The 26,922-nt window shown below is 36.2% G+C and overlaps 1 protein-coding gene across 1 annotated transcript; it reads left to right on the plus strand.

Annotated features, from left to right (window-relative positions):
* LOC115215736 (NADH dehydrogenase [ubiquinone] flavoprotein 1, mitochondrial) lies at window positions 1-26,339 on the plus strand. Its single transcript, XM_029785028.2, has 14 exons — window positions 1-152; window positions 3,458-3,522; window positions 4,193-4,282; window positions 6,704-6,852; window positions 8,305-8,438; window positions 9,553-9,617; window positions 10,961-11,065; window positions 13,066-13,191; window positions 14,569-14,634; window positions 16,979-17,145; window positions 19,414-19,567; window positions 20,983-21,037; window positions 24,236-24,345; window positions 26,216-26,339. Exons 1-14 carry the CDS (start codon window positions 101-103, stop codon window positions 26,291-26,293), a joined length of 1,416 nt encoding a protein of 471 aa, XP_029640888.1. The 5' UTR covers window positions 1-100; the 3' UTR covers window positions 26,294-26,339.
* Window positions 26,340-26,922: the final 583 nt, after the last annotated feature.

Below are 26,922 nucleotides of genomic sequence, written 5' to 3' on the forward strand. Positions count from 1 at the left end.
GAATATAATACGTAAATGTTATGGATGTATGTTAAAATATTCAGTGCGGATCTAATTTGGGCGACCTTAGAAAGGGCGTCTGGAGATTTACATCGTTGTGATGGCTGCATCTCTCCGGTCTCTGTCGTCGGCTGCAGTGTCAGCCAGACAGGGTATGTATACACACATTCTTATTTCATGTATTTTCACTCTAAATCTCCCGGCTTCCCACGTGTAATTACCACCAGTTTGAATCCTGCGACTATTGACATTGTCGAGGTCGTGGAAATAATCTTTTCTTCTATAGGCACACGGCCTGCCCCTGGGAGCAAGAGAATAATTCCTCGCTGGTTCCTCTTTTCGGTTTCCATCCCCGGTTCATTCCATTTCATTTCACACTTCATTTATGTTGTTAATAGTATAACACCTAGAAAAGCACGAACGTTGCACAATTTTATTTTCCCCCTTCTTGCTTTATATAACAAATTATAATTTCATCTCTATAAGACCTCAATTAACTGAGATCGATCAGCTAAGTACCTGCCAAATACTGATAGATTGAAATCAGTTTTCCGTAACTTAATATTCTCTATCGCCCATAGAGAAATGCCAATTTTATTTTATGTGAGTAGGGAAAACAAACTTGCTTAAGAAAATCAAGTGCATATATTTACCTGGACGAGTATCGTTTTATTATATAATTAGACCTTGAAACTAAACAAGCGCAGAAAGTAAACATACATCGTAATAAAAGATTAATATATTTCATAATCAAATGGCATCTTAATACTTCAATTTAGAATATGAAGCATCCTGCAAGATATGTAAAAAAACCTTGCATTTCTGTTGTTTTGAGGATCCAAAACTTAAAATATACCTAACCCTGTTGTCTTCGAGATACCCCGCTCCATTTAAACCATATTATCATTTCATTTCTTCTTTCAAATGTTATTCTTGTATTCTCGTGCAATTTGATATTTAATTTGAGAATAGGTCAAATGTTATCCTTCCATAAAGCATGTTATTTTGACAGCATTTCCATGATGTACTAATCGTCCATTCGGAGAACACACACACGCTGGAGTTTGTAACTAAATAAAGTAAAAGTTTTAAATTTCATCTTCCATCATCACCACCATCATTTAATGTCCGTTTTCATACTGTCATGGGTTAGACCATATATATATATATATATATATATATATATATATATATATATATATATATAGATATATAGTGTTAGATAACAGCCTGATTATGTAACCTTGTGCTCTCCAGAGATGGTGGTTATGGAATAATAATAATGAAATTATTGTATACAGTGCTCAGGTGCACCACCTTGTCAGAAAGTGCATATAAGTACATGAATATATTTATTCCATAACTGTTATACTAATACATCTGTTTGTTTTGTACACCATCTGTCTTCATCTTGTTTTTGTAAACTTTCCCTTATATATATATATATATATTATATAAATATCATATATATCTATATATATATAATAATTACTTTATTTTTAAAAGCAGCAGAAATATAACAAAGCTGTTACTCAGAGTTTCACGTTTCCGTTCGTCGGACATTTTTGTTAACAAAACGTCGAAGAACGGGAACGTGAAACTGAGTAACAGGTTTTGTTATATTTCTGATGCTTTTAAATAAATACCACCGGTAGAGTAATATGCTTTTGAGTAGCCTTTTCCCCACCTTGTTTGACATTTATGTGCTTATTCCGGTATATATATATATATATATATATATATATATCGAAGTGTACAGTATTATTTATCCATTACGGCTGATCTTACCAATTGGTTTTGCATTAGGGGTTCAACGGAGTGTTAGATAACAGCCTGATTATGTAACCCTGTGCTCTCCAGAGATGGTGGTTATGGAACGAATATGTTTATTCCATAATTGTTATCTCTGAAGGGCATGGGGTTACATAATCAGTCTGTTATTTCACACTCTGTTGAACCGCTACTATGAAATTGGTTGGTATGATTTGCTTTAATGAATATATAATACTGTGCACTTCAATTAATATACCACTCTTTTGACAAATATAGGAGTGCATATTTTTTCTGTCTTATGGATTTTTAGATGGCTAAGCTAACTGGCTGCATTAGACTAGAGTCTGGTGCAGCCCCTCAGCTTACTTAACCCTGGTCAAACCATCCAGCATGGACAATGGATGCTAAATGATGATGATATATTTGCCTTTCTTTTGGTATTAATACATGAAGTACCAGTTGAGGGCTATGAATTGATAAAATTGTTCAAGCAAAAGATGGGTTGCATTGAGGTATTTTTTCTGGCTTTTTACTTTCTGACCGTAATACCTGCGATAGTACTGATACTTGACTGTAACAGCCTTACCTTTTCTTTGGACAACATTAATGATGTGAAGGGAAGAGACTTGCATGCATGGGCAACTGATAGTTTTCTGAGGAAAAAAATAAATAAAAAGGTCCTGCACTTTGCAAGAGAATTTTCCAAGTGCAGACATCAGATATACTATAACATGACAAAAGTAATTGATATATATACACACAGGGCATTTATTTCTAAAACATACCTAACCCATGCTAGTATGGAAAACGGATGCTAAACGATGATGATGATGATGATGTAATCTAAAAAGAATTTACATGAATTTTAGAAAGAGTATTAGCCATACAGATATAGATTGAAGAATCATGTTCTGATATAATTCTGATACAGTCAAGAACATTGTTATTCAGAGTGTTATATCTGGTTTCTTCCATACAGTTGACAGATGACATTATAACAGTTCTTTCATAAAGAAAAGATCACTGTAATAAGTAGATCCAGTCGCATACAAAGTATTGCAAGAAGAACTTGCACTGTAAGGCCACAGATGTATACCTGTAAAGTGGTGAGCTGTATGAGCAGAATAAAGGTGGTTTTGAGGTTCAGCTAGTTCTATTCCACTGAGACTCTCCAGTGATGGTGCCACAAGAAAATACACCCAGTACACTCTGTAAAGCAGTTGGCATTAGGAAGGATATCCAGCATAGAAGCACAACCAAATGACATCTAAGAGCACCTAGATTTTGGAAGTGGTGGTTCATAGCGGGAAGTGACTTGGGACCCTGACAGTCCATTCAGCTCATGCTAGTATGGAAATTGGATGTGAATGATAATGATACTCCTATTATTTCCTTCTATACCTTTAATCTGTCTGTTTGCTTTGACTATTGCATTAAATTACTCCCTGTTGCCTTTTGTCACATTCCTATTTCAATTTGACTAACCAACTTGTTTGTTCCCTTCATTTAGTCTTCAAATTCCAATTTCACCTGATTATAAAACACAAAAACTTCAACTTTGTCTCATTGGTCTGGGAGTAAGGCAAGCAAAGGCAACAAACACTTCACTGCCACCTCTGACGAAATTATTAACAAATGTGTTTATATATGAATGAGTTAATTTCCACTTTCTATCTCTTTCCAGTCCAACTCACCAAAGCTGCTGTTGGTTACTCAGTTGTTAGAAATCAGACAACAAATTCCAAAAAGGTAATGTTGAATTTACTGTCTATTTGCCTGATCTAGTCAAACAGAAGACTCAATATGGCTACAATATCAATTATCAAACTAGTCATGTTCTGTATAGAGTTTCCAACAACATCCAGTGACTCAAATCCACCTACCTTCTCCATTGTAAACAACACCAAAACCAAAAGTTTACATATGAAGAGACTTAACAATAAAACAAATGCAATATGCCCCATTTGCTTCCCAGCACCTTATAAGTAAATATCTCTGTCTGAGGGACTTCTATGGGTGTGCTTAGATTCACTTAGTTAGTTTGAAGTGGATGAGATAATATTCTCTAGGATACAATTGTGGTATATCTCAGCCTTCTGGCTTCCCAGACCCCAGTTGAACCGTCCAACCTATGCTAGCATGGAAAGCGGACCCTAAATGAAAATGATGATGATGTATCAGTTGGACAGGCTTTTAGAAGTTGATTTATGGTTTGATACCCTTTCTGTAACCAATGTATTTGGTGGTAAAACTCCACCCTAAACTATCTTTAAATTGTTAAGTAATATGTGGAATTATTTCTAACCACAACAGAACTATTTAAAACTCTAGTTTCATAATTTTTCATGTTTTTCTTTTTGTCTATTTTAATTTTTTGTATGATTGGATACACTAATTATATTTTTATTTCTACCTTCAGAATGTTTATGGACCTTTAAAAGATGAGGACCGTATTTTTACCAACTTGTATGGTCGTCATGATTTCCGCTTAAAAGGTGCTTTAGCTAGGGTAAGTCTTGTTATTTTCACCTAAGATTGTGTTGTAGAAAGTAGAAGTCCCATATTACAATTATCAGTAATACAATGGTAACATTGGAATTTTGCCTGAGAGAGTTTAGCAGTTAAGCAAGTTGAATCTTTTCCTTTGACATAATGCTGTACCTTTCTTTAGAAAACTCTTTCAAAGCAGAATTCTGGAATAGAAAAAGTTAAAAGGTAATTATTCAGTTCTGTTATGGAATCCTACTGTTAAATAGAACCTTCCTTATAAAATATCTATGTTGAGGGCCACAATTGGCTAATTTGTTAGTGCCAATTTTCATCTCAATATTTAACTACGATATTAAGTGTAACTTCTTCAATAAATAATATATAAAAAAGGTCACAATAGCATAGCTATATTGCCTGATCCAACATTAATAAATATCTAAATATCTTTCTAACTTCTCTACATCTTCTATATCTCTCGCTCACCATACTTCCAGCATCTGCTCTGTTCTAATTAATAGTCTGCACAGGACAGTTCTCATTTACAAGAAGGGAATAGAGAACTAGATGGGGAAAGATCTGTCCCACAGTACCTGCTACAATACCTCAAATCTGCAACCATTTTGTCTGGAAACTGACAAAATAATGAAGAGCTATTTTCTGTAGCTGAAGGTCATGAATAAGAATTTTAAAATAGACTAAAGTAGAACTTCAGATATAAACTGTGAGCTATGTGGCAAAGATAAAAGTTTAACCGTTGTATATGCAAGTTGGTACAAGTTTAAGAATAAATACAAATCAATATGTGGTTTGCATAAAGAAGATAGGCAAAAGATAAGTAAGAAGTAATCAAAAGAACAACATTTATAGAACTAATAGATATTATAGTTAATATTTTTAAAGGAATTATATTGGTCTATTAATTAGGTTCACAAAAGATTCTTAAGTAAGAATTAATTAAAAGTTACAAAATTTCCAAGTTTTATATATTATTTTCCCTCTGTAGCATTACTGCCACCAATTAAGTTTTCTTAATTGTTTTTCAATCTTTCTTAAATCTACTTGTCAGTTGTATGAGAAACTTAGAATTAATAGGGTTTTTGATATAGACTGATTAAAAATTCTTCTAACTAATGATTCCACGCAGTTATTTCCCTTTACTCAGTAATATATCTTTATCTCACTCCAGCAGTGGGACTGAACCTGGAACCACTTGTTTGCTAAGCGAACTTCTTAACTACATAGTCATACCCAAGCCTTTCATATGATGAAAAGCGTTTCAACTCTGACCATTCCACTTTTTTTTTTTTTTTACCTGACTAGAGTATGTAAAGGACTGCATTAGCCAATGTGTCCGTGCTTCTTTAAGACAATGCATGTGATTTGAGGAGGATTTAGCTATTATTTCTAGCAAGTTGTATGATCCCCTAGTAATTTCCTCATCGGTTAGCATATATTTATTTACAGACGGTGCCTCTGTATTTTGAAAAATTATGTGTTGGTCTAATTTATGACATCTGCTAAATTAAAAGGAACAAATTATTATTGTTGCTATTATTACTATTGAGCTGGCAGAATCATTAGCACATCAGACAAAATGCTTCACAGAATTTCTTCTGGCTTTATGTTCTAAGTTCAAACTCTGCCAAGGTAGATTTTTGCCTTATAATCCCTTTTGGGGTTGATAAAATTAGTACCACTTGAGCTCTGGAGTCAATTTAATTGACTAGACCCCCCCCCCCATATTGTAGAAAGGATTACTACTACTACTACTACTACTATTACTATTATTAAGGCAACTAGCTGGCAGAATCATTAGCTGCAAAGCATTTTGTCCATTTGCATGTTCCGAGTTCAAATCCTGCTGAGGTTGATTTTTGCCTTTCATCCTTTCGGGGTCAATAAACACTGAAGTCAGTGTAATCAATTAATCCCCTCCCCTAAAATTTTAAGCCTTGTGCCTAAAGTAGAAAGCATTATTATTATTATTATTATTAAGATAATGAAATAACAGAGCTAATGGAGTGCTAGAGTAAATATTTAGCAGTATTTTGGTACATCCATTATTGTTTCATATTCAAATTATCCTTTTCTTTAGTAGTCAATAAAACAAGTATTGGCTGTATGCTGGTATTGATTTTATTAACTGTTCTTTACTTTTCTGGAAATTTGTAGATTTTAAGAAATCTAATTCTTGCTAATGAAACAACCTCTACATAGTTGATCAACTTGTTAGAAGTAGTTGCCAAATTCTTTCAAATCTCACACAGCCATCTTAAAAAAGGTAGGATACATTAAATAAGAAATTCTAGATATACAAAACGACTGGATGGACATGGCTGGAATGCATTTTATCATAGTTCTATTCAATCAAGGCTGTCCCGAGGTTAAAACGAGAAGGAAATTATTGTTATTAATGTTATTGTTTAATGTCTTTTTGTAGGGTGACTGGTATAAGACTAAAGAAATTATTCTGAAAGGACATGAATGGATCCTGAAAGAAACTGTCACGTCTGGCTTAAGAGGCCGTGGTGGAGCTGGTTTCCCAACTGGAATGAAATGGGGTTTCATGAATAAACCATCAGATGGGAGGTAAGACATTTTATTTTTTCAGCTGTCCTTTTTTTTTTTATTTCCAAATTTCATTTGCAGGTGTTATTTCTTCAAAGGCATGTGAAATAAGAAGGAAGAGCACCCAGTTGTAAAACAATTCTGCAATAATATATTAAACTAAAACTAACCCATGCTAACATGGAAAAATGGAGGTAAAGTATATCAATGTAAAACTACATTTTTTTTTTTGACAGGGAAATGACCATGTCATTGCTAGTAACTGAATGATTTTCAAAGAAGTGAAAAGGTAAACAACATATAGGCGCACACATTGTTGTCATCATGTGTCACATATTTTTACAACCTGTTGATGAAAGTCTTCTTAATTAAGCACAAGTTCTCCCATCAGATGAAGCCATAGCATTACTTTCATCTGGCTTTCTCATAGTGTTTTCTTGACAGAGATATTGGGGTTGGTTTGCCATTGTCTTCCTCAGCTGGATGACTGTTGGCCCACAGGGAGCTCATCCACCTTTCAACAAATTATGTTTTTAGTCCTGTTGGGTTTATCCAGGCGTCCTCTTCACAAAAGTAGCAAACTGCTCAAGTGGGAGAGCTGGTTTAGTTGCCAACCACCCAACCATGAAACAGGTAGCACTGGTTTACATAGTAACAGTAGCAGGCTTCATCAGCCTGTGATGAGATCCCTTACCTGACTATATACATACACAATCCATATACAAATACACACACATGACAGGCTTCTCTCAGGTTCAGTCTACCAAATCCAATCACTAGGCTTTGTAAGATAAAAGATGACATCTGCCATGTAGTAGGACTGAACCTCATACCGGTGATTGAGAAGAAATTTCTTAACCACACAGCCATGCTTGCACTTAACATATTATATATATATATATATATATATATACAGATAGAGAGAGAGAGAGGAGAGCACACACATACACACACAAAAGGACTCAGCATAGCTTCCATCCACCAAATTCCAAATTGCTTTCACAAGGCACTGATCAACTTGAAGTTAGGAAAGAAGACATGTGACCAAGGTGCTGTGCATTAGGCACAACATATATTTGCATGAAAAGCTGTCATCTTTTATCTTACAAAGCCTAGTGATTGGATTTGGTAGACTGAACCTGAGAGAAGCCTGTCATGTGTGTGTATTTGTATATTACTGTATTCGAACTTGCACCATTTCATCTGTAGGGAGTCAGTGTTCTCAGATCTGAACAATCAACTCTCTCCCAATTGTTTCTTGGTCCAGTTTTCTCAAACAGCTTCCATTCTTTAACGCAGAGTACTTTTTCATCTAGCATTTATCATTTTTCCTGTTTTAGTTACATGTCTATAACAGCACAAACATCTCTTCTTGTATAGGTTATTTAGCTATTTTGTAAACTCACTGATATTCGAAGTGTCCATACTTTAACATACAGTAACAGCATGATGTTTTGTTTGCTTTCATTACAGACCTAAATATCTTGTGGTTAATGCAGATGAAGGTGAGCCAGGAACCTGTAAAGACAGAGAAATCATCCGATGTGACCCTCATAAACTTATTGAAGGATGTTTGGTAGCTGGTCGAGCCATGGGTGCGAGAGCAGGTTGGTTATTATTTTCAGAAATTACTATGTTTATTGATGTAAGATATTATCATTGTTGTTTTATAAGGTGGTGGCTATCAAAATCGGTTATTACATCTGCATTCAAATCATGGTCAATTTCACTTTCGAGGGACAGCAAATTATAAATTGAAGAGGGCATTATGATCAGGATGTTTGGTAATTACCATGTTTTGGGAAAGAATATAGTTTGGTGAGAGCAATTAGTGTTTTAATTGTGTACCTTGGGTTCATAAGAAGTATTGTTTTAGAAAATGTACTTTTGGTATGTGAAAAAGATTGCTTTGGAGTTATAAATCATTTTTCAAAGAATATGAGCAGTTCCCATGAGTACTGTTTCCTGGATTTCTTCCATTTTTTAATTCCCTGGGATTTGAGATAGGTAATAAGTAGCTCCTTTGCTATTATTCCTAGGGCACCTACAATTGTAAATATTATTTTAGTCCTGAGTTTCAACATTTTGCCAATTTCTATTTCAAGATCTTTGTACTTGCTCAACTTTTGATAGATCTTGACAGATACAGTTATATCAATCAGGACAGTCATATCGATGAAGAGCTATGATTTTCATCTGAAACCCTTCCACATGACAGCTGGCCTATTTGCATCTATCTTTCTGTCAGCTTGAACAGAAAAGTTCCATAGGAGTGAGATTTGATCTTTTTCAGCACTGAAGGTAGTTTGTGTTCCCACCAGTTTTTATGATCGGATAGGTCCAGGACCCTGAAAATTATTTAGTATATATACTATGCAACTCTATCATGCCTGTTTAGATACTCTGAGGGTACAAGAAGGCTACACATGGAGACAATACGACTGATGATTTCAAGCTGTTTTTTACACACTTGACATGTTGGGCTGCTACCATTCTTTAAGATGGCTTGACAGCTTCTTGCAGGTAGACATTGATCCTAGGCTGCTATGATAAACCCTTCTGTTTCTGATTGACTACTCTCCCTCCCCTTAAAACTGCTAGCCTTGTGCCTAAATAAGAAACTATTATTATTATCATCATCATGATCATTATCATCTACACTTTCTTTGCTCTAAAGAATTACTGTATAGTTAATCAAGAATTTTCCTTGTTATCTTTTAGCCTACATCTATATTCGTGGAGAATTTTATAACGAAGCTTCTAACTTGCAGATTGCCATTAATGAAGTAAGTCAAATTCTCTCTCTCCCTCCCTTTCTCCTCCTCCACTCTCCTCTATCTCTCTCCTCCTCCTACACTTCTCTCTCCCTCCTCCCTTCCCTCTCTCCTCCTCCTCCTCAATTCCTCTCTCTCTCCTCCACCTCTCTCCACTTCCTTTCTGTCTCTGTCTGTCTCTCTTAGTTGACTGAAGATTCTCACAACTACCATTTGTTATGAAAGAGATTATCTTCATTAGATGTGTAACTATTAAGATTTGTGGCTGAGTGGTGCCTCTTTCTTAGAGAATAACAGTTGCATTGTCAGATTCTCATTTATATGGTAAAGAATACTGATATACAGTAGGGTGGTGGTGGTTGGTGCTATTCTTGGCTGTTAGCAAGATTTTAACCATTCCATAGTCATATTGGACTTAGTCAAATTACCAGTCAGTTTGATAACTCTCAAGTAATAGTGTACAGATTTATATTGACTTCGCATGTTACCTTGATCAGTGACACTAGAGAGGCCTGAGATGGCTACACTTTGGTATTATATCTTTAGGGATTGATCAAATAAAGTACCAGTCAAGTACTGCAGTTGGTAGTATCGACTAACCACTGCCCCTCAAAATTGCTGGCCAAAATTAGAAACAGTTGTTATTATAAGGGTGATGGAGGCAGTGAGCTGGTAGAATTGTTAGCACACTGGACAAAATGCTTCACGGTATTTCACCTGTTGCGGTGAGCTAGCAGAATCGTTAGCACGTTGGGCGAAATGCTTAGCGGTATTTCGGCTGCCGTTACGTTGTGAGTTCAAATTCCGCCGAGGTCGACTTTGCCTTTCATCCTTTCGGGGTCGATAAATTAAGTACCAGTTAAGCACTGGGGTCGATATAATCGACTTAATACCTATGTCTGTCCATGTTTGTCTCCTCTATGTTTAGCCCCTTGTGGGTAATAAAGAAATAGGTATTTCACCTGTTGCTCCATTCTGAGATCAAAGTCCACCAAGGCACTGGGGAAAACTTGAGTTGGCTATATTGTGGTTCTAGAGAGACCTGAGCTAGCAACATTGTGCTTCTAGGAAAACCTGAGCTGACTATATAATGTTATCAGAAACCTGAGTTGATTATATTGTGGAACTGGGAAGTTTCAGAGTGACTTTAGCACAGAAGTTTTAAAATGTGAGCATTTCTATTGTCATTATAATGAATTGTATTGATGGTAGGCATATAGTCATTGATGAAAATTAGTAAAAGAGCTTGAGAGGTAACATTACTAGTGGGCACTATGATTAATGTAAAGAAAGGACCGAGAGATGGTGGTGATAATCCTGACGACAGTCACTGTTATAAATGTTTGTCTTTTCAGGCCTATGCTGCTGGGTTAATTGGTAAGAATGCTTGTGATTCTGGTTATGATTTTGATGTATTCGTGCACCGGGGTGCTGGAGCCTATATATGTGGTGAAGAAACAGTAAGTAAATTTTCATTCCTGGATATTTTATTGTTTTTGTTTAAAGGGCAAAGTTAATCTTTGTGTGAAGATGGCAGGGTTTATTAACCCTTTAGCATTTAAACCAGCCGTATCCAGCCCAAATATTCTACCCATTTTATGGTGTAACTGGTCAAATCTGGCCTCTCACACCTGCCTGATAGTGTCATTTTAAAAATAAACAATCACATCATTGCAGTTTCAAAGCTGTGAGATAATGCATGATTAAATCCAAACTATGTGATTAAATAAGTATAATGTTTGACAGAGTAATCTAAATGCTAAAGTGTTAATGCTATTGCTTTTATTTTCCCTTGAGGGATAGAAAATAATCCGAGCCCTTAATTTGTTGCTTAAAGAAGCCTGTTAAACACTAGTATCAGTCAAATTAACCCCAGTGTTTTAGTGGTATTTTGTTTTATTGAAAACTAGAAGGATGAAAGGCTGATAAAGGTAGTATCTGGCACATGTACTAGGGTTGATTATATCATCTGTATATCTTTCCTTGCAAATTTGTGACAATGTTAGAAATCATCATGGGTCATCACTGTCTGATCCAGTTCTTATTTGGAGTTATTGTCCTTATAGAAGAGTCATAAGACCACATCTCACTCATATGGTTTCTAAAGCTGGATACTCTTCTGAACACTTACCACATTACAGTTTCTATTCAGTATATTTTAGCATGGCACCAGCACCAGAGAGGTTGTCATGTCCTTTAGTAGTATTTAAGAATCCTTTTATCCCTGTCATGTCTCTACTTGTTTGATGTTATCATTAACAATGTTGTGAAAGCAGCAAGCTGGCAGAATCACTAGCATTTCTCCCAATTTACAGTCTGAATTCAAATGCTGTCAAGGTCAACTTTGCTTTTCATCCTTTTGGAGTCAATAAAATAAGTACCAGTTGAGTGTTGGGGTTGTTGTAATTGACTTACCTGCTCCCCCAGACTTGCTGGCCTTGTGCCAAAATTTGAAACCAATATTATTACTATTGTTACAACAAGGGTTATGGGTTGGCAGAATTATTAAAACATTGGAAAAATGCCTTGTGGTATTTGCTTTCCATCCTTTATATTCTGAGTTAAAATTTCATTGCAGTCATCTTTGTTTTATACCTTTTGGGATTGATCAAATAAAGTACCAGTCAAATACTGCAGTTGATAGTATTGACTAACCACTGCCCCTCAAAATTGCTGGACAAAATCAGAAACAGTTGTTATTATAAGGGTGATGAAAGCAGTGAGCTGGTAGTATCGTTAGTACACTGGATGAAATACTTCTCGGTATTTCACCTATTGCTCCATTCTGAGTTCAAAGTCCACCAAGATCGACTTTGCCTTTTATCCTTTCGGGGTTGATAAATTAAGTACCAGTTGCATACTGGGGTTGATCTAATCGACAGCCCCCCCCCTCCATCCCAAATTTCAGGCCTTATACCTATAGAAGAGAGAATTATAAGGCTGATGGATTGACAGGATTATAAGAGCATTAAAAAGGTGTCTTGTGTTATTTCATCTCATCCTCTACATTCTGAATTGAAATCTCAGTAAACTCAGCTTTGTTTTTCATTCTTCAGGGTTAATAAAATGAAGTACCAGGCAGGTACTTGAGTCAGTGTAATTATTTAACCCCCTTCCCTCAAAATTACTTGTTTTATGTCTAATTTAGAAACCTTATTAAGACAGGGGTGGATTATCAGAATTGGTATAACAGTGGACTAAATGCCTTATGGTATTTTAATTACACACATCCCGAGTCCAAATTGCACTGATGTTGACTTCACTTGTCCCCAATTTTGTTTAAATAAAATAAGTAACAATCAAATACTGCAGTTAATTAAAGTGATTATACCACTCCTCCTAAAATACAGACATGTCTAATTTAAAAATTATTATTTTTTTTAATTACTATTTTTTTGCCATCATATATGTATATAGTGTTTCTTCCATCTTACTGAGCCTTATATTTTTATACTTGTAGGCTTTGATAGAATCTTTGGAAGGCAAGCAAGGAAAACCTCGTCTGAAGCCACCGTTTCCTGCTGATGTGGGTGTCTTTGGGTGTCCCACGACAGTGTCCAATGTTGAAACTGTAGCTGTGGCACCTGTGAGTAAACATTATTTACTTATTTAGTTGCGGGATGATTTCTTATATTTAATGTCTGAGTGCAGGCATGACTGTGGTTAAAAATTTTACTGTGCAATTATATTGTTTTAGGTTTAGTCATGCAACATAGCACCTTAGGTAAGTGTCTCTACTATATCCTTAAAACAACCCAAACTTTGTGAGAAAATTTGGTGGATAGAAAACTAAGGTGGAAACCTGTTGGAAAGATAGTTACTTAATCAACTGACCTCACTTAGCTCTTAGGGTTACCTTTTGTGGAGTCCACCCTGTTGCAAGCTTTCAGGCCATGTCTCTAGTTTGAGAATAACTTCCTCCTGAAACAGATCATAGGTTCTCTCTTTCCTCGTGGAATCACAGCATGGTTAACAGAAAGTAGTCTTTGTGTGCAGTGGATGTGCAGGTACAATAAACACTAAGGATATGCAGGAAATAGATTTCCTCAAACGTGAAAGGGGATCCTTGGAGGTAGTGGACGGTTTTTGTTACCTAGATAACCAAATTAGCAGCAATGGAGGTTGCTCAGAAACCATAGTTGTTAGAACAGGAACCAGCTGGGAAAAGTTCAGGGAGATATTACTTTTGTTGTTCACAAAAGACCTCTCGCTTCTGAGTGGAATTGGGAGACAGAAACTAATGTGTGTGATTGTTGTTTCATATGTTCCCATTAACAATATCTGGATGAAAATGGTGTCTTTGTTTACAATCTTCAAAAACCAAAAAAATTTCTGTTTTAGCTTTTGATATGTGAGAGCCAGGAGAATGAAAATATCTTACTTTGAAAACAAGTAAGGTTTGGTGACAGGATACTTCACATTGGAATCAAACTTATTACTTCATGGTTATGAAGCAAACTTCTTAATCACTCAGCATGCCTGTACCACGATTGAATTCATTTTATGAACTAGCTGTTCAATATGGCTGGTTCAGGAAAGCTATTTTTGCCTTCATTTTATAACACTGATGTATTTTCTATTCCTGATAATTTATGATATTCTATTGCAGTGCACTGCAATCTTTTTCCACTTGTGGTACATTTATAGTTTTTTCAAAATTCGGCAGCACACCTGAACTAAAAATATAACTGAAAGTGTAGGGAAAAAAATTATGTTCAGGTTACACAGCAACAGATCTAGCATCGTGTTGTGGTACACCAGTGTGCCGCAGCATACTGGTTAAGGAGCACTGTTCTATTGCAAGCAATTGGTGGTATTTTATACTATTAGCATATTGCCATGGAGAATTTGAGGTGTTTTATATTGTTTCTATACTGTTTCAGGCAATTTGTGGTATCTTATGTTGTTGCTCTGTTATTTCAGAGAATTTGTGATGTCTTCAGTTGTTGATATTCCATTGCAGGCAATTTGCAGGCGAGGTGGAGAATGGTTTGCTTCATTTGGTCGAGAGAGAAATCGTGGCACAAAGGTAATTTTTCTTTTATTCCTGTCATATTGTGATTGCATGAGGTCAGGTTCAAACTTTTTTTATTTATTAATTTATTTAAAATTGAATTTTTTTGAAATGACTTTAGCAGATGATAGTACTATTAGTTTCCTTGGAAACTGTTCGATGGTCAATGCGGTGGACAACATAATACAAGGGACATAACTCTGCTTATTCCACTTCGCCTGCGTGAACAATTCATCATCTTCATCATCGTTTAACGTCCTTCTTTTATGCCAACACGAAAGGAGAATGTATTATGTTGCACACCGCATTAACAGTCGACCAGTTTCCAAGGAAACTAATAGTAATATCATCTATTGAAGTCACTTAAAAAAATTCACAAAATGGAATAAGTTTTTGTGATGTAAATAGAGAGCAAAGAATTTATTGTCCATACAAAAATAGTCATCTCTTATTAGCTGATGCCTTATATGCTTAACAATCCTCTTACTTGCCTTACATTCTTTCTCTCTTCATGGCACACAAACTTATTTATGCCATAAGATTTATATCTTTTTAGACTGTTAACTGCACTGTTACAAATAAAGAGATTTCAATATATTAAATGAAAATTCCATCTTTATAGATAAGGCTAAAAGTCCATGAAAATTATAATCTCATAATAATTTCATTTAGAGATTTATTCCATTATGTGAAATATATCGGAGACACAGCAGGGTATGAGAAACACCAACTTATTTTAGGGTGTATAAAAATAGGTTTCATCTGTCATCTATATAAGAGGCATCAGATGTGTGCAAAAAAAGACTGTGCCATGATCATGTGATGTGTATATGGAGAGCTGCATAAAGTGGTGCTGATCTCCAATTATGGAGGGAACCTGTGAGATGAAGTGATGAGAAAGGATCTGCAGATGTTGACCTCATTGAGGAAATGACAAGGGACTGAGACTTCTGGTGATTTGTTGTATTTGAGAAGACACGTCAAGCTAAGTAAAATCGTGGCCATCCATACACTCATGTATATCCTTTATGGCCATGCCTCCATTCTCTCTCTGATGTCTTTGTCTTGCAGGTACTGGTGTTACATAAAATGCACCTGTGCCAGTTCCAAATTAAATGCTGGTGTCACATAAAAACACCTGTGCTGGTAGCACATAAAAAGTGCCCAGCACACTGTGTAAAGTGGTTCGTGTTAGGAAGTGTATCCAGTTACAGAAATCATGCCAAACAGACAACTGTAGCTTGGACTGCTCTCCAGCTGGCCAGCTCTTGTCAAACTGTCCAATCCATAATAGCATGGGAAACAGATGTTAAATGATGATGATGGTAATGTTGGTCTACATTTGCTGTTGTAAATGAACTGTTTTTGCAGAAACTTATACAGTTTTAAAATAATAATAATAATAATAAACATTGTGTACAGTGCTCAGGTGCACTACAACTCATCTAAAGTGCATATATAATCAGGTGTAGTTTCGACGGATTTCGGAAAGCATGAGGGCCTTAAGGGATGCAGTGTCATGGCAGTCAACAACTGACGCAGGCAGTTTATTCCATGCTTCAGCAACTCTGAGCGTGAAGAAATGTTTCCGAAAGTCATGTGGGGATACATATTTGAAATAATTACAGCATTTTACTACTTGCTTGTTAATTTCAGTTTTATTCAAGTGTTTTTATTTTCCTTTTCCATCTCTTCTGTTGAAGATTTGATTATACATATTGTGTGTGTGTGTGTGTGTGTGTGTGCGAGTGAGTGAACAAACATACTGATGTAACACTCAACACAACACATATAGCTGGAGTTGTATTTGTATTGCGTAACAGGTTAACTTAGCTTCTCTCAGGGACTGATCATGCTTTTTCTTTCATGTCCACAAAACCTTAAGTAACATGAGTAGCTAAGTCAATGTATCATATATATATGTGTGTGTATGTGTGACAAGAATACCCATCAAACTGAGCAAAATTGCAATTGTGTCAGATACCAGTGTCATGCAAATTGACACCCATGTTGGTGGCACATAAAAGCACCCTGGTGTCACACAAATGGCACCCATGCCAGTGGCACATAACAGCACCCATTACACTCTTGGAGTGGTTGGCGTTAGGAAGGGCGTTTAGCCATAGAAAAACCATGCCAAATCAGACTGGAGTTTGATGCAGCCTTCTAGAGTGCCAGCCCAGTAAAACCATCTAACCCATGCCAGCATGGACAACAGACGTTTGCCAGTCCTCAGTCAAATCGTCCAACACATGCTAGCATGGAAAGCGGACATTAAACGATGATGATGGTAGAGAGAGAAAGAAAGACAGATACATACACATACATTATATATACATTATTTGTATCTGGTTTTCAGCTGTTCAATATTTCTGGACATGTTAATAACCCCTGTACAGTGGAAGAGGAAATGTCAGTGCCATTAAAAGACCTAATTGAGCGACATGCTGGTGGTGTTATTGGTGGTTGGGACAACCTACTCGCAATTATTCCAGGTGGTTCCTCTACACCTCTTCTGACCAAAAAGTAAGTCTTTCATTTATATTTTTTGTTCTTATAAATATACCTTCATGATCAAATTACACCTGTTTTCCCATACTACCTTTGGTTGGACAGGGCTCACAGCGTCCTGCTACACATTGTGCTTTTGGCCATCTGAATTGTACAGCAACAGAGAAAACTAGTCAGATGCTTGTCCTATCACCAATCACTTTGTATATATTATATAACTAGTTGAAACTTTGAACTCACTGTCAACAAGGCACCCACTATGTTCTTGGAGCGGTTTGTGTTAGGAAGGGCATCCAGCTGTAGAAACCAAGCCAAATAAGACTGGCGCCCATACAGCTGTCTGGTTTACCAATTCCAGTCAAACTGGCTAACCTATTCCAGCATGGAAAGTGGATGTTAAATGATATATATCATCATCATCATCATTTAACGTCCGCTTTCCATGCTAGCATGGGTTGGACGATTTGACTGAGGACTGGTGAACCAGATGGCTACGCCAAGCTCCAATCTGATTTGGCAGAGTTTCTGTAGATGGATGCCCTTCCTAACGCTAACCACTCCGAGAGTGTAGTGAGTGCCAGTCATCGAATTTGGTTCAATTTCGATTTCACTTGCCCCAACAGGTCTTCGCAAGCAGAGTTTAGTGTCCAATGAAGGGAGGTTGGCATGGGTGCCAGTCGTCGAATTTGGTTCGATTTCGAATTCAATATATATATATATACACACGCACACACAAATATATATATATGTGTGTGTGTATATACACACATATATATATATGTTTATACACACACACACACACACACACACACACACACATATATATATATATACTTTGTATTTCATGCTAAAGATTACTACATGGTGTACCCAAAGATTTTAACTGTTAATGCATTCATAAATTAAATAAGTTAAATTTACTAGATACACGAAACATTAGCTTTAGTATGTAGGATATTTGGTTGCTGATGAAAGTCAATAAACCTGAAAAGGCATCATGCAGTCAGTTCCTTTTTCTATTGTCCACATTGAGGTTGTTTCATGACCTGGACAGATCTTTATGACTGTCGCATGTATGTAATCTATTTAATTCATTTACAAATGCTGTGATAGCTAAAATCTTTGGGTATAGTCCTAAGTAATTGTTAATATGGAAAATAAGTATTGCTGGTGCATCAGTAATTCATGTAACACGTGCAATAGCTCAAAATGTGTCTAATATTCAAATCAGTTGACCTAATTTACTTCTAGCTGTAATTGTAAATACAATTTTATAGTGGTTTTAAAATGAAGGGTGTTTGATTACTGATGAAAGTTAATAATCTATGAATAGCAGTGTCCAGTCAGTCCCTCTTTTACTGATCATGATGAGGGTTTTAATATTAAACAGAGCAGACTTTTTTTGACTAGTTCAGGTGTCTAATATATTTAATCAATTTATGATTACAGTGATAGCTAAACTCTTTGGGTATACTCCAAAGTAATCTTTAGTATGGAAAATAAATGCTGCTTGCACATTAGTAATTCAGTAATATTTGTATGATAATTTTCCCACTCTTCATTCCTATTGGATGTTAATAGTAAGGATGATGTGTGTGTATATGTGGTATTTGCAACTGTTTACACTTCTTTGTTTATTGGTTTCCCTCATTGTTCTGTTACCATGCTAGGGCACTGCCCTCAAAGGCACAGTTGATTGTCAGTTATATCAACCCTTGAACATGACTGATTGAAAAATAAAGTTGACTTGTCTGACTTGAAACAAACCAAAAACTTACAGTCTTCTGCTCCTAAACATTTCAGAATTTATATCTACTTCAAGAAGGTAACAGTAAGTCCCCTCTGGTGCATCCTTCCTTGGCACACATTAGCATTAATACCAACGAATGGCTATCCTTTTCAATTTGTTTTTTATTTCCTCAGGGTCAATAAAATTAGTACCAAGGATTTTATTGACTTGCTCCCTTCTTCAAAATCTGTGACATTGTGCCAAATGTTAAAAAGTTGTTGACAGAATCAGTAGAATATTAGATATATTGCTTTGTAGTATTTAGTTGTGATCTTTTACAGTCAGAGTTCAAAACCTACCAAGGTCAATTTAGCCTTTCAACCTTTCAAAGTCGATTAAAAAAACATACTGGTGGTATACTAGGTGTTATTTCATTGACTGTTCCCTGCCTCAGTTTGAGGATCTTGGTCAATGCTTGAAATCATTATTTTACTATTGTCAGATAGTTATTATAAAGTTTCTTTTTCCTCATTTATTTCCAAATTAATTTTCAGGCAATCAGAAGATGTCTTAATGGATTTTGACAGTTTGATCCAATCTGGAACAGGTTTAGGTACAGCAGCTGTCATTGTGATGAATAACTCTGCAGATGTCATCAGATGTATATCCCGTTTAAGTGATTTTTACAAACATGAGAGCTGTGGACAGGTTAATACTTTGTTTCATTATTTCTACAATATTTATCATTACAAACAATAATCTATACCCCTGAGTACTGCTTGCAACAAACTTATTACATGTGTGTGTGTGTATGATAGCTGCAAACTCATGTTCTAGTATTACCATTGCCTGATTGAAAGTCCCACACATGTGAAGACTATAACCAACCATTTTTGTGATGGATCTTACTTTTTTTTCAAGCGATGCATGTGCATGATGATTTTCACAGGGACGTGGAAATACCTGGGTTGGTGTCCAGGCACACATTTGGCTCACTGGAAATGGGAGGCCCCTCTGTTGTTGTCACAACCCTCCCCCTCCCAGGAGAGAAAAGCTCTGAGAGAAAACCTGTGACACTGACAATATTCAATGATGTAGACTAGTTCTCCTTTTTGAGTTTATGTTATCTATGTTCAGTGAGTAGGATTGGATTTGTGCAAATCCTTTACCCACTATAAAAAGATCATCATATGTATACACACACATGTGAGTGTTTGTGTGTGTTTAGTTTTAGTTGTGAAGCAACATTGGCTACTCAAGGGCATGGAATTTCATACCAGGGCACAAGCTTGACAAGTACTCAGACACAAAATTCTAGGTTTTGAGTCGCAGATGTGGCTTCTCAGCTACAATAAAATGATATGCTCTACATTATGTATTGAGTTTTGTTTCTCTTTTTCTTCCATTTGAATAATCATTTCAAGATTTGTTAATCCAGTGTTCTGCAGCCAACAAATCTTGGCTGTATATGTAGTTTATAAGCAGAGTTAGATCATGTAAATTGTAATGCTTTTAAAAGCTGTTGTTTAGCCCTAGTTTCTTGATTAAGTAGGTCAATGATCAAATATATTCCATTTCTTTCTTTTAAGGGTATCTAAAAATGCATTGTTCTGTATGCCCTTTCCTTTTTTGAGATGGTATGCAGTGATTTTTTTTATTGAATCTTATCATTAGAGGATCTCACTAAAAGTATTTTTATTGTATTGTATACTTTGGGATTAAATGAATTGAATCAATTAGCGTAAAAGTTCTTGCTCAAGGAAGCAACTCTCTAGACTTAAGTGTTCTGATGCCTTAAATATTCAGTCTTCATCCTGCTTTTGTGATAGAATGTCAGTTGTATTGAATTGATGCAAAGACTACAGTTTCAAGAATCAAACTGAAATTATTAATAAATGACTGCAATAAATACCACTATGATTGCTGCATTGTACTAATACTATACTACATTTATGCCACACTTTGGAAATACTATGCTACACTAGGTACAATATAATTTTATTCTGTACTTTTGTTCTACTAAATCCTAATTCTATACTATTAATTTTGATTTCTATATTAAAAGCTGTAATGAAAATTCCTGATACCAGTTGTTCTATGTAAGATATTTTAATTTTTTCTAGTGTACCCCATGTCGTGAAGGGTGTGCTTGGATGCAGAAGATAATGACACGTTTTGGTGAGTAGAGTACTATGTAGTAATCTTTCTCTCTTTGTTCAGGCCAATTTATGGAGCTACAAACAACAATGGGCTTATTGTTGGTGGTGGCTGCTATTCAGCTTTAATCTGTGTTATTGGGGTTAAAGCCATTCACTTTTTCCTGTAAAAGATGTGTGTGTGTGAGTGACCTGAATGATTATTCATAGAAGTAGTTAGTGTTTTTGCTGAGTAAACGAATATTAAATATTTTGTTGTGTGAATAGTTGTGGGGTTAAGTGTTAGCAATTATATAAAGTCATTAAGAATGAAATGTCCAATTTTGAACTGAAATTTTTTTTTTACTTTATCTCAACAAAAAGCAAAGGAGTTAACCAAAGTATGCATCTAAAGTATCAATACAATTTTGCCATTTTATCGGTAGCTTATTTATGCTGGTGGCAAATAATACCGGAGAACAAGAGGTGATGAAATCACGAAAGGCTGTTTTTGCATCTTCTTCAGATTTGAAGTTTTTTCATTGCAATAAGTTGTCTAATGCCTGGAAAATGTGATAGTCACTTGGTGCAAGGTCTAGCGAATATGGTGGATGAGAGAGTACTTCCAAGCTCATTTCCTGTAACTTGAGTAGCTTCTTTGTACAACATGGTCGGGCATTGTCTTGTAAGAGAATTGGCCTGTCTCTGTTGACCAATCTTGCAAGTTCACTCATCATTTCATCCATTTGGTTGATGTATACATCTGCTCTAATTGACTTACCAGGTCTCATGAAGCTGTAGTGGATGACAACAGTGCTGAACCACCAAACAGACACCATTGGCTTTTTTTGGTGAATATTCTTTTTTGGATTGTGTTTTGGCACTTTGTCTCTATTCAACCACCATGCAGAACACTTGCAATTGTTGAAAAGAATCCATTTTTCATCACACATAACAATACGATGAAAAAATGTTTTGCTTTTATGTTGTGACAGCAATGAAAAGCAAGTTTCAAGATGTGTCATTTGATGCTCATTCAGTTTGTGTGGTTTTCACATGTCCAGCTTCTTTACCTTGCCAATTTGTTTCATATGGTCTAATACAGTTGGAATCAAAACATCAAACCTTGCTGCTAACTGATGTGTAGTTTGAGATGTATTCACTTCCACTACAGTTTCCAGCTCATCATTATCCACCTTGGGCTCATGTCTACAATGGGGCTGATGTTCAAGAGTTAACGTTACCAGACTGGAACTTCTCAAACCATCGACATACAGTGCACTCATTTGCCACATCTTCACCAAACATCTCATTGATGTTTCGAGCTGTCTGGAATGTGTTGGTTCCACAACAGAACTTATATTCATAAACAACATGAATTTTTGATCTGTCCATGGGTTCACAAAAATTGATTTACAAGAGAAAACTCACAATGTAATCATACAGTATGGATTATTGCACTCATTTGCCAATCTCACCAAAATCTCATTGATGTTCGAGCTTGTTGGAATGTGTGGTTCCAAAACCGAACTTATCTTCATAAACAACCATGAATTTTGAGCTGTCCCTGGGTTCACAAAAATTGATTTACAAGAGAAAACTCACAATGTAATCATACAGTATGGATTAGTTTTGAAAAGTGATGATGTAACCCTTCAATGTTGTAAAACAAAGAATTGTCAGGATAAAACATTAGAGTTAATGACTGTCAAAGTTGGTGCATAAGAAAATTGGATATTTCCTTCTTAATGACCTGATATTTATGAACTAATAGATCAAATACTTTAGATTTACTTGGAGTTGTTCCAGCATCTCTTGTTTAACTCCTGGTAAACCTTGACTGAGCAGGCCTATGATCAAAGGAGTTCCAGACATGATCATCCCCTCCTTCATTCAGACATAACTATTTAATGTTCTCTTCTCTTTTCTAAGAAATATGATTTAGGGAGATTTGGCTGCTATATCTACCAAGTTGAGTGACTGTCTTGTTTATATTGGATTAAATTACTCTCAGACTTATTACACAGAAACAAAAGCCTAACACCAGTACGATATAAGCTTTGAAAGTACAGTTGTTAGAGCAAGAACTGGTCAGAGAAAGTTCAAGGAGTTACTATAACATTTGACAACAAAGATCTTTTCCCTAAAATGAGAGGCAGTTTGTATGATGTTTGTGTCAGAACTGCAATACTGCACGGTAGTGAAATATTGGCTTTGAATGAAGAGGAACTTGGGAAGACTGGAAAGAAATGAAGTGAGCATGCTCTGTTGGATATGCAATGTGTGTGTGCATGAAAGAATTGGTTCAAAGGTACTTAGTGAAAAACTGGGCATAAGAGGAATCAGATGTTGTGTTCAGGAAAAGAGACTGCACTGGTATGGATGTAAAATGTATGGATGAGAACAGCTGTATAAAGAAGTGCTGTTTGCTTAGTGTTATTGGAACCTGCAGAAGCAGAAGACCTAGGGTGAAGTGGCAAAAGCTGACCTCAGGACCCTGAGCTTGCCACGTTAGATGACAAAAACTGGGATCTCTGGTGATATGAAGTTCTCAAAAGGATTCACTCTATTCAGCAAGAAAATGAAATTCTGGAAGTGCTATGTTTTGGGTTCTCCACCTATTACAGTGACTCTCCCCACTGGCTCCACAACTGCCCTATCATATATTTCTCTCTTGTCCTCCTCATACTTCTGCTGCTTGCCACCCATCCTCTTCTGCATCTCTCTATCTTCCTCAGCTCATGGTTCTTGTTTCATCCCCACTTCAACCCTATCGATGTTGGCAGTCTGTCTCCTCACTCTTCATTCACCTCTCCATATAATCTTTTAAACCACAGCCCACCCTCTTCTATGACGACGATCATCATCATCATCGTTTAACGTCCGTTCTCCATGCTAGCATGGGTTGGACCGTTCGACCGGGGATCTGGGAAGCCAGAAGGCTGCACCAGGCTCCGGTCTTATCTGGCAATGTTTCTACAGCTGGATGCCCTTCCTAACGCCAACCACTCCGTGAGTGTAGTGGGTGCTTTTTACGTGCCACCTGACGATGATTATCAGCCTCCTGAAGACTGAGTGTACCTTTTCTTCTTTCCTTTTCCGCTCACTATTATCTGTGTAGATATATGTAACAAAGGTGTTAAATGAAGACAATCAGAATAAAACACGAGATAAATTGAATAGTTTGACTTCTCTTTCTACATGTTTAATTTTCCTCATTTGATCCCAAATTTCTCTTCAGTTGCTGGCAATGGTCAACCAGAAGAAATTGATATGTTATTTGAACTGTCCAAACAGATTGAAGGTCACACCATATGTGCTCTTGGAGATGGTGCTGCTTGGCCAGTACAGGTAAAACATAAATAATTATTTGCCTTTTTTTTTTTGTTACTTTTTTTTTCCTATCTGTTTTCTTTCTCTCTCTCATTTGTCTGTCTTTACATTCTTCAGTGATTGTGATACAGCTCTGTCTAATATGTTTATAACAGGGAGTTGTATCAGCTGGATTTTATCTCAGAACACTGAGTAACATAACCATCTTATTTCTTTACTGCCCACAAGAGGCTACATACAGAGGGGACAAACAAGGACAGACAAATGGATTAAGTCGATTACATCGACCCCAGTGCGTAACTGATACTTATTTAATCGACCCCGAAAGGATGAAAGGCAAAGTTGACCTTGGCGGAATTTGAACTCAGAATGTAATGGCAGACGAAATACCTATTTCTTTATTACCCACAAGGGGCTAAACACACAGAGGACAAACAAGGACAGACAAACGGATTGTTGATTATATTGACCCCAGTGCGTAACTGGTACTTATTTAATCGACCCCGAAAGGATGAAAACCAAAGTCGACCTCGGCGGAATTTGAACTCAGAACATAGCGGCAGACAAAATACAGCTACGCATTTCGCCCGGCGTGCTAACGATTCTGCCAGCTCACCACCTTCATAACCATCTATCATAAAGTATGTTGTCCTATGCCCTACTGATTCTTCCCTCCATTCTTTTTTGCTGATACAGTTTACTATACTCTCAGATCAACACTGATCAAGCAGACCTTTGATTGAAAGCATTCTAACTGTGATCACATCATCATTCTGTGGTTATCTAAAACTAAAGACGTTATTTGAAGTAGATTTTGCTGCTATTTCTCACGAATTAAAAGACCATGTCGGCTCATAGGAATACTATTTTCAAGAAGTGAAATGACTTCATGAGTGAAGTATTAAACTAACATTCCATCAATCACAAGCTCAAATTTGCTGCAGACACTTCATTGTGTTTCTAGGCTGGGCATTTAATTCTGCATTGCATTGTTCATCTTAGTTATCAGATATTTGTGAGAAAATCAGCTGGAAAGATGAGCATCATATCCAAAAGAAAGTGGTGGTGTAGTGAGTGAACATTGCTTGAAATGTTTGTCTTGAAACTATAAGTGTGATGAATTATCATTATCATCACTCCCACCACCACCACTACCATCACCACCATCACCATTAGTGTAAGTGTTAGGAGGGTTGTGGACAGACAGTATCAGTGTAGTGATTGATCAAATGCCTTGTCGTATTTAGTTATATCTATTTATGTTATGTCTGTAATTCATGAAATACATGAAGTTTTGAGGGTTTATTTTTGCAAGTGAGACATTAATTTCATAGACGTACAAACCTCTAATCTCCTTCAAAGAAGAATCCTACAACTTGTAGTACTCCAGCCACTTCATGAAGGCCCCGTGGAAGACCCCTAAGGGAAGGTGTCCAGGACCCTTTTCACAGCATCTTTCATCTGAATGTCTTTAAAACAACTGCCCCTGTGGTTTTCCTTCAGCTTGAGAAACAACCAAAGTCACAGGGAGCAGAGTCTGGACTGTATGGAAGGTGTTGGTCAGTTTTGATGCCCATCTCTGTCAAGTAGTTGGCCAACAGGATGGAATTGTGGACTGGTACATTATCCTGGTGCAGATGCCATCGACCTGAGTGGAAGAGCTCTGTCCTTTTGCAACAAAATCTCTTTCTGGACTCCCTCAAAACTGCCACAAGGTGGAATAATGTGGTTGATTTTTGCTTCTCATTGTCCTGGAGTTAATAAATGCCAGTCAAGTACTGGGGCCAATAAAGTTGACTGTGCCCTCCCCCAACAAACGATTTGTTACTTCGTGTTTGTGAGAAGTCTTTATTGATATTATTGTTCTTTTTGTCTCTTCCTGTTGTAGGGTCTCATACGTCACTTCAGGCCTCTCATTGAGGACCGAATGCTCCAGTACAAGAAGAAGGTGGCTGCAAAGAACTGAAGCAAGAATGAGAAGCAGATGTATTTTAAATTAGAAAGGAAATAAAGAAGAAAGTCAATATATTTTAACCAGAGAACATTTTATGAATTAACCCTTTTAAATGCAGGTTGTCCTCACCACCACCAATTGGTCCTTTCTTTATAATATGTAGAATATGCAATGCACAGATATATATATATATTTTATGTATATATATATTATATATATATATAATCAGCATTAAAGGGTTAAAGAATAAAGGTTGATGTGTTGATTTTGCTTTTTGTGACTTAGATTTCTAAATAAATTTCTATCAAGGGTTAAACTTGTTATTGTTTTTGTTCATTTCAGTTATTTAGTAATTTTTCTTATACATAAATTTTTGTACTTAACTCTTATATTTGTTGTCCTCTTTATTTGTTCTTGTTCTGTTATTGTCTCTCTGCAACCTCTTCTCTCTACTATGTGTTGTTATTTTGTTAAATGTTTGTCTCTTCCTCCACCTAACAACTGTGATGTCCCTAATCCGATGGTTGTTAAACTTTTATTAATGCTGGAGATCAAATAAGAAGGATTACTGACACACTTCTTATAGAAGGTTAAAATAATAAAACTTTGTTTTTAAGTTACAAACTTTAAAAAGATGTGTA

This window comes from Octopus sinensis, linkage group LG9 (assembly GCF_006345805.1).
Source record: "Octopus sinensis linkage group LG9, ASM634580v1, whole genome shotgun sequence".
In the NCBI taxonomy this organism is placed as follows: domain Eukaryota; kingdom Metazoa; phylum Mollusca; class Cephalopoda; order Octopoda; family Octopodidae; genus Octopus; species Octopus sinensis.

Excerpts from the sequence above, each read along its gene's own strand:
- LOC115215736 (XM_029785028.2), top strand. The coding sequence starts at position 101 with ATGGCTGCATCTCTCCGGTCTCTGTCGTCGGCTGCAGTGTCAGCCAGA. Across the intron at positions 19,568-20,982 it reads AACATGAGAGCTGTGGACAG|TGTACCCCATGTCGTGAAGG; the intron begins GTTAATACTTTG and ends AATTTTTTCTAG. Across the intron at positions 21,038-24,235 it reads GAAGATAATGACACGTTTTG|TTGCTGGCAATGGTCAACCA; the intron begins GTGAGTAGAGTA and ends ATTTCTCTTCAG.